The sequence below is a fragment of the Parus major genome, chromosome 1 (genome assembly GCF_001522545.3).
Source record: "Parus major isolate Abel chromosome 1, Parus_major1.1, whole genome shotgun sequence".
Lineage (NCBI taxonomy): Eukaryota > Metazoa > Chordata > Aves > Passeriformes > Paridae > Parus > Parus major.
The window spans coordinates 77621300-77629748 of record NC_031768.1 but is presented as its reverse complement, the minus strand read 5'-3'; the positions used below and the strand labels follow the sequence as shown (position 1 = coordinate 77629748).

At 43.7% G+C, this 8449-nt stretch overlaps 1 protein-coding gene across 1 annotated transcript; it reads right to left on the bottom strand.

The window, feature by feature from the left end:
* Positions 1 to 1588: 1588 nt before the first annotated feature.
* Positions 1589 to 7433, bottom strand: GPR83 (G protein-coupled receptor 83). The gene is made up of 4 exons (XM_015632795.2): positions 6508 to 7433; positions 5558 to 5683; positions 4426 to 4559; positions 1589 to 3592 (listed from the first exon to the last, which is right to left on the bottom strand). Exons 1-4 carry the CDS (start codon positions 6889 to 6891, stop codon positions 2968 to 2970), a joined length of 1269 nt encoding a protein of 422 aa, XP_015488281.1. The 5' UTR covers positions 6892 to 7433; the 3' UTR covers positions 1589 to 2967.
* Positions 7434 to 8449: the final 1016 nt, after the last annotated feature.

The following is an 8449-nucleotide window of genomic DNA, read 5'->3' as shown; positions in this document are numbered from 1 at the left end:
CCTGTAAAACTCTTGTTCTTGGGCTATGCAGATCTCCTGCAATGAACAGCTGTTCAGCTGTGCAACATCTCCCAAATTCAAAAGATATCAAAAACCCCAGCTACAGGAGGCAAACACAAACCAAATGGAAAATTAAACTCCATCCTGTACACATTGTGTCTCATTTTATCAGCACTCAGATTCTCCCTTCTCACCCACCAAGATGGCATCTGAATGCAGTTTATGCACCAGTGGTTGCACTAGGATTTTAAAAGAACCCTCTGGTCTGCAAGAGAGATGGGGTAGGATGAAACCCATGGAGCCTGGATGCCCAGGTTAAATCGCCCAGAGTGTAATATTTTTGGAGTATTTTGCATCATACTGCACTTTGTATGAACCCCACCGATTTCAGCAGCACTGGTGAATGCCAAATGTCTATCCAGAATCCCAAATCAGACATGAAGGAAATGAAAAATAGCTAATTATTAGAAATTACACTGTACCACGTTAAGCACATTGTAGCACACACAGTGTATGATACACAGTTTCCAAGGACACCATTTCTAGGGCTTTAACCGTATCCAAGTGTCGTGGTTTGTGACACCATGACACCAAGTCTCTCTGAGACTTGTACCTCTGCTGGCCACTAGCCACCTGTTCATTCCTGGACAGGCTCCTAAAGTTCACTGTCCAATCTGTCTCTACTTTTCCTTTTATCCAGTCCATCCCTCCTGTCCCTTCAAATTAAATCAAACAGCTTCAACTTCCTGCATTCCCCCCCGCTCCTTGTGCCCAGATTCAGGACTGAGCAGAGCTCGGAGGAGAAAGGTTTGCCATGCAGTGCAGGGGTGCAGGATCCAGACCTGTAAATGCAGGAGCCCTGCTCAGACCCACCAGCAGCATTTGAATGGGCATTTGGGGATTTTGTCTACTGGAGTTCCAGCAATGTTCTTCATGTACAGCAGGATGACGACTGCACTCAAAAATGGTGACTCTTAAGATGGTTCCTTCAGCTTCAGAAAGAAATCCTGAGGTACTCAGCATTCTCAGAGATTTATTTGCTAGTAAGTGCTGTATTCTGCTGCCACTGGAATGGGAGCATGGATCACAAGCTCTGCACACTTGGGAAATTAGAATAGAATAGAATAGAATAGAATAGAATAGAATAGAATAGAATAGAATAGAATAGAATAGAATAGAATAGAATAGAATAGAATAGAATNGAATAGAATAGAATAGAATAGAATAGAATAGAATAGAATAGAATAGAATAGAATAGAATAGAATAGAATAGAATAGAATAGAATAGAATAGAATAAGTTCATTTGGAAGGGACATACCATGATCATCTAGTTCAACTCCCTGAAAAATTCAGGGCTGATGTTGCAAATGTTGAGGGAAGAAATGGGAGGAGGAAAGATTTGACTGCAGATCAGTGATACAAAATGTTCTGACTCCAGGAGCATTGATAAAGGGAAGTGAAATAGCACTGGATTCACAGTGAGAGACTTATGAGAGACTTGTGGAAGGGCAAGTTAACTGCAAGGAGTGGTAGATATTTCAGTCTCTTTAAGTACTGAGGTGTGAAAACACTGCACAAGGCATAAAATTATTTCAGAACTGTAAGTTTATTACAGGACATTGAGAAAAACAGCCTCACCTTTTTTTTTTTTTCCCATTTATAATAAGATTTTTCTCACTTCACTGCTTAATGCTGCAAATTAAATGTGGAATGGGGCACCCTGGTGTGATGTTCAAGCTAATTTCCACAGCACAGGGTATTGTTCTTCTGTGCAATATAAGGTACAGTTCTTGGAATACCATTTTTATTCAATCCCATATTTTCTTCTGCTAAGAACATTAAGTTCTGAAATCTACTTCAGACACTTACATTCTTGAATTTTCTTAGCCACTCCAAATAGGACACATCTCAACTATCCTTAAATGCACCAAAATTGTACAATCACCAGAGGATAAGTTGCAGACAAATGTTCTACTTTTATTACTCGCTATCAGAGATATCAACCCTTCTCCCAAAGCAGTTCATTTATGAACTGATTTTAGAAAGCTCCCTTCTTAGTTGGAATGAAATGTCCCAAATGTCTGAAGTGACAAGTACACAGGGGCTTTACAGGGTAAGAGAGCAACATTCAAAGGCAAGTTAAAAAGCCAAACTCTGTGATCCTTTAGCTGCAACTTGACAATGACACAAAGGTATTTTGATTAAAGGTTCTAGTCCAATTCCACAATAGAACTTAATTATCCATTCCCCAACTGTGAATGTTATGTCCAACTTTTTGTATGCTTTTTTGGGTTTAGTTATCTATTTGAAGAAAAAGCCATCTACTTATTTGAAGAATAGGCATCCACTTTTCTTCAAACCTATTTTAGAAAAAGTGCCTGTGATGTAAGAGACTCCTATTTATCACTGTCTCTCATATCCTCCATTTCTCTAAGTGTCTTTGTAACAACAACAACAACAACAAAATATATAATAGATTTCTTCATTCATTCTGAACACCTCTTGACTTTTCAGACCCCAGTTCAGAAAAAATGCTTTCCTACCTCATTGCATTGGATCTCAGCAGCATAAAGGTCTGCATCTCAACCATTTCCATGTTGCTACAAGGAGACTCAGAAAAGGGGAAAGGAGAGCTGATGTGATGAGACTGTTAAGTACCACCAAAACACACCCACAGCCAGTCCTGGCTCTAAAAAAGGCTTAGTCATGCAGGTAACAGCAACAGACATGCAGAGAATCCCATCCTGCAAGCCAGCCCAAAATTGACAAAGACAGAAGTTCCTTCCTGGGGAGAGTTTACTTTCTCCCCTCTAGGGTCTCCACACCATTGTCATCAGCCAGCATCAAACATGCAGATCTTTCATACTGCCTCCTGTAGAACGTCCTTCTTGGTTTTATCACCTGCTGTGTGATAGGGCTGCACATCTTCCCACCATTTCAGCTCTTGTGCAGTCCAAGGTCACTGTTTAGCCCACAGCTACTATCGGCTCAACCGCAGAAATGTCTGTCTTTCCTGACTGGATGGCAGAGGATGGTGGAAGGGCACGGGAGGCCTGCAACCTCTTGAAGTTGCTGTTTTCTGGCCAAGCCAGTCGGTAGGATGGGACTGTGGAGGGAAGCCTCTGTTCCGTGGGCCTGTGGGGTTTTCTGCACATGTTGAGCAAAGCCTTCAGTTCTGTTCGGAAGCTGTCATTGAGCCAGCAGTAGATGAAGGGGTTGTAGCAGGTGCTGCTCATTGCAAACCAGTGGAAGGCGAAGTACAGGGCATTGTTGGTGTGGATGGTCTGGCTGGAGAGGAGGACAACGTAGCAATTCAAGGGGAACCAGCAAACCGCAAAGAGGATGACAACGAGCATCAGCATCTTGATGGTCTTCTTATTCTTTTTGCGCAGGACGACGTACTGCTCGGTGGTGACGTCCCCGATGACATTGCGCAGCCAGAGTTTCTTTGCCACTGTCACGTAGGCAGCAGAGATGATCAGAAGGGGCAGGACATAGAGCAGAATGAAGGTTGTTAAATCCAGGTACTTCCAAAAGAGTTCAGCAGGCTCAGGGAAATCTGGCAGACACAGGCAGCGGGTAACATCCTCACTGCAAATGGAGAGATGGACAGGATGAGAGGCACGTATGGCCAGGCACGGCGGGATAACTGCCTCACAAACAAGGAGGCACTTGGGAGAGGGCTCCTGCCATAGGGCCTGAAAGCAAACACTCTGTTTATCTCACAAATGTCACAGCTGAGCAGAGTTCTGCTTCTCAAGGATCTGAGCCATGGAACAGCCAGTGAGCAATGTGGTGATAATTTCTTATGGGTATTCATGACCTTATGATAATTTTATGAATTTCATCAATTACAAAATTTCCAGCTGCACATAAGCAGGGTTTTATTTTCTGTCCTTTGGCAAGTAGGAACACAGTCTCTGCGCATATTAAGGACCTTTCCCTCATTAAAGCACTTTCCAAATACTAAGGCTCTTGGCAGCTGAGGCAGATTTATCTACTTTCCTAGGGCTAAAGAGTAGATTAAAACCGGCAGGGTTTTAGTGGGTTTTTGGTTTATTGATTGGTTGGTCAGTCAGTTGGTTGGTTGGGGTTTTTTGTTTTCCATTTCTGGTCTGCCCAAACAGGTCAGATTGGTATATGGCATAAAATGTCAGTGTATAGAAGTAAAGGGTCAAGCCAGATCCTCTAACTTCTTAACCTGTTTTCTGTGATTAGTGGGACAGAATAAAGATAAAATATTTAAAAATAAAAAGGGCAGGATATCAGGCATTGCAAAAGGAATTGAATGAAAATTGTAGTTTAGATTCATATTTGGCTGACCTTGACATATGCTCAAGGCTTTCAGTAGAATATACCAAAGTATGACTGCTCAGAGTTTGGCCTGCAGGGAGACTGTGGAGGAAAGCAAAGCACACCCTTACCTGTATTCAAAGGTAAAGAGCTTTTGGTAGATAGCATGTGGAAGGGAAAAACAAGTTGCCATGATCCAGATTACAGAGATGTAGATAACACCTTTTCCAGTAGATATGCGAGGTTTCAGGGGGTGCATTATAACCTGTGTAAAATAAACCAAAATCAAGGCTTATTACATTTCTGGAAAAAAAAAATTATACTTTTTTTTTTTTTTTTTATACAATCTTCCAGCCTTAAATTTATTCCTTAATGTGGTAATTTAGCATGCAAGCAGTACAGTCTTCACCCAGCTCCCCATGACTGTAAGCTGTACATGAAAACCTGAATTGTAACGCCATGAAATATGGTTCAAGTCAGATCCTAGTCCTACCCTCAAATTTCAGTACTTTCATCTAGGTGGGAAAAACTGTGTTCCAGGAGGTATTAACACATCTTCATTACCAGGTTCAATTTCCTTAAGAGAAAAAAAAAAAAAAAAAAAAAAAAAAAAAAAAAGAGGAAAAAAAAGTCTCAAACTCTTCAGTATCAGTGACCCTCCATGGAATGCTTCTGATAGTCAGTGCATTTTCTGGAAACAGTCTTTCTAGCAGAAAATGCCAACTGTAAACAGTTTTGTGTGCTTGTTGGGTGACTCCAAGCTGATAACACCCAGCTGTCCCCAGTTTTGAGCCCATTATTGACAGCAAGCCACAGCTCTGCTTGTGAAAAACACCAGTGTGCTACAGTCAGATCTCCAGTACTCAGGGTAACAGGAGGTGGGACATCCCAGAACATCAGGAGATAGAGCTGAGAAAGTTAACTGGAATGTCCTTTACAACCCTGGTGCTGGACAAGCCACCCCAAAGGAGAGCTGTCCACATGAATTCCTACCAGGATCTTGATCTTTCTCCTTGCTACAGCTACTGGACTATTGACTGCATAAAAGCTCCCTTTACTCATCTGGAGAGATAGCAAGGTGATGGATACCTCCTGCCTTGCTGTGGGTTTGAAGCTAATCTGACAGCAAGAACTGTCCCCCTTCCCTGTCAACTCCTCATGAATCTTATGATACTCTGGGGGCTGAAAGGGAAAGGACATCATAGTTTCCCAGTTTACTTGTGCCCTCTCAAGCTTTCCATCTCTCTGCTTCTGAGGTCTCACCTGGTGCCTGTCCACAGCAATGGCTGTAAGGGTCAAGGCAGAGACATGGAGGGAGCAGTACTGTGCAAACCTGCTGACGTGGCACATCCCCTTCCCAAAGATCCAGGTACTGTTCACAAAACGAGCCTAAAAAAGAAGACCATTAGTTTTGTGCACCCACAACTGCTTATAGGTACAAAATTCCTTCTGCTGTGTAAAAGAGATTTATGAGAAAGGAGTTTCTTTGTATAATTGTATAATTTTCTGGCTTCAGAACCCTGAAGAGGTAGATAAATGCTGCTCAGCAGCCTGGCAAAAGCTTCCAGAACAATACAGCCGTGCAGTACCAAAGATGTTTGTTCTATTTACAGTGTGTCCTTCTGCAGCTGCACTATTGAGTCAATACATTTTCTCTTCCTTTTAATCCCTCCTTATGGGATTGGGCTGACCTGTCTTATTTCAAAACAGCTTGTTAAATGATGCTAAGCATTTATTTTTTTCAAGTGGTTTATAGCATTGCTTTCAAAATACTTTAGAAAAGAGAAGGAAAAAAAAAAAAAGATCAGAGGCTACAAAATACTAAGCAATCACTGCAAGGTTATTATTGCTCAAATACTATCATGGCCACATTTAACAAATAGGTAATTTCCGATCTTCAGCTAGATAACAGGGGTCAGAGAAGAAAAATACGTCTGGAGTTTTCCAAAGGCAACTCCAATGGCTGTAATTTGGAGTGGACAGGCATCTGCAGAAGATCCACACACTGCCTATAGCAGTAAAAGCAGTAAAGCAGGAAAAGCCACCACAGCACCTTTATGGCACTGTAGAGGCCCAGAGAACTTGACTTTAGTCATGGGGTGGATTGTGGCGGTGCATTCCCCCCCTGCCAGGCCGCACCATGTCTGAGGAGGGCTGAGGTGCCTCCTTTCCCTCAGGGGTGGGGGGTCCCAGGCATCTCTGCCCCCTCTTACCAGCGTGAAGGGAGTGTTGAGGAGCGTGATCATGATATCAGCCACGGCCAGGTTCACAATGAACAAGCTGGTGGCGGAGTGTACGCGCTTCGTCTTGATGACAACGTGACAGACCAGGACATTGCCGAAGAGGGAGAAGACGATGATGAAGGAGTACGCTGCGATGAGCAGGGCTTTCACCGTGGTGCTCTGCGACTCCGCTCCGTAGCGGCTCCTGTCCACAAAGCTCTGCCAGTCGGCCAGGCTGTCATTATCCCAGGGAAAGAAAGCCGACACGTTCGGGACTACAAAAGTCTTCTCCAGGCTCCCATTGAGGGGCGACTTTCCTGGGGTCACAAAGGCGTTAACCAAGGGAAGGGTGAGCCAGACAAAAGAGGATAGCATCTCTGGAACGCTCTGCCCCTCCAGTTGTGGAAGAGTTCATTTGCGAGAGCAGAACTCGCTCCGTGTGCCGGGAGAGCCGCTCCCGCCTCGCTCAGCCCCGGCGCGCTCGGGGGCTGCACACGGGCAGCAGGAGCGGGGAGATGCTCCTGCCTCCCGCGATGTGCTTCCCTCCCGCTCCCCTCGCCGCTACTTTAGCTCCTTCAGCCAGCTTTATATCCCCAGGCGAGCTCCGAGCCGGGATCTCCTGCAGTCATTGGGCTGCGTGACATAATTTGTGCTCTGACGTGCTGCTTTTCCACGCAGTTGCGCTCCCGGGCGCTACTCCGAGGTAAGTACATCTGTGAGAAAGGCAAAACCACTCTCTTCAGATGTCAGAATCCACATTCTTTACCAGCAGACCAGCTCAAGCAAATTCTGTGCTGCTTATACACCAGCAGTGTGTGTGCCAGCTCTGCTCTCTCCCAGGACATGTCAAATCTGAGCTGTTTTACAGGTCTGGCAGGCAAGTTTCAGCTTGTTTCCTAGCATAATATAGAATAGAATAGAATAGAATAGAATAGAATAGAATAGAATAGAATAGAATAGAATAGAATAGAATAGAATAGAATAGAATAGAATAGAATNTAGAATAGAATAGAATAGAATAGAATAGAATAGAATAGAATAGAATAGAATAGAATAGAATAGAATAGAATAGAATAGAATAGAATAGAATAGAATGTAACATATGAACTGTAAATAACAAGTTTCCTTATTGTACCTAAAGTACTTTTCCAAAGACTTTTTTCCTCTCAGAGAGACATGGAATACTCAGGTTTTCCCTTGGCAGGTATTTCCTCTCAGCCAAAGGAATAAAAGTCTGATGTGAAACTGCTTTCTAGGGTTTGTAGAAATATATTTAGTTTCAAAGATGTGCTGATACAGGACAGAGAACAGGAACAGTCCCAGCCCATTGAGTCCAGTAATCCAAAGCAAAAGGCAGCTGTGTGCTGGCTCCAAGCACTGATGAGATGGCAGCACGTGTGTTCCCTCTGCCTTCCCCACAAAACACAGCAGGAAACAGAAAATCAGGACCAGGAGAACCAGACCCACAAATCATAATTTGGGTGGCTGAAGGAATACACAGAAAGATGTGCCACATCCAAAGTGCACATGTACAGTGCTGCACCTCTGCTGAGGACAGATCTGCTTGGATGGTGTCAACTTACCCCAGCCAGAGCTGGTTTTTATATGTAAAAGGCTCTATTTAACCATTAATTAAATGACCATTATCTGAAAAGCTTGTATCATAAGCTGGTCACTCACTGGGGAAAATAACTTTTCTGAAAGATGTTTGTGCCTGCCTCAGTGAACTGCTCAGGCTGCTTTCTCTTCACCACCCCTCAGGAGTTGGACACAGTAGGACAAGAAGAATGGACAGCCCGCAGTGCTACTCTGCACGCTGCTGCCAGTCTGTTTCTTCCACAAAATTGTCCAATTTGAGCTCTTATTCTTGTCTCAGAGAAAGCTTTTCAGTGACCTGCTGGAGCTGCTAAGGTGGCAGTCACACCTGACCATG

What these genes read in the sequence shown, in the direction of transcription:
- GPR83 (XM_015632795.2), bottom strand. Translation starts at nt 6,891, where the DNA reads ATGCTATCCTCTTTTGTCTGGCTCACCCTTCCCTTGGTTAACGCCTTT. An exon ending in TTGCTGTGGACAGGCACCAG is followed by an intron (nt 4,560 to 5,557) that starts GTGAGACCTCAG and finishes TATTTTACACAG; the next exon opens with GTTATAATGCACCCCCTGAA. An exon ending in CTCTTTACCTTTGAATACAG is followed by an intron (nt 3,593 to 4,425) that starts GTAAGGGTGTGC and finishes CTCCATTTGCAG; the next exon opens with TGAGGATGTTACCCGCTGCC.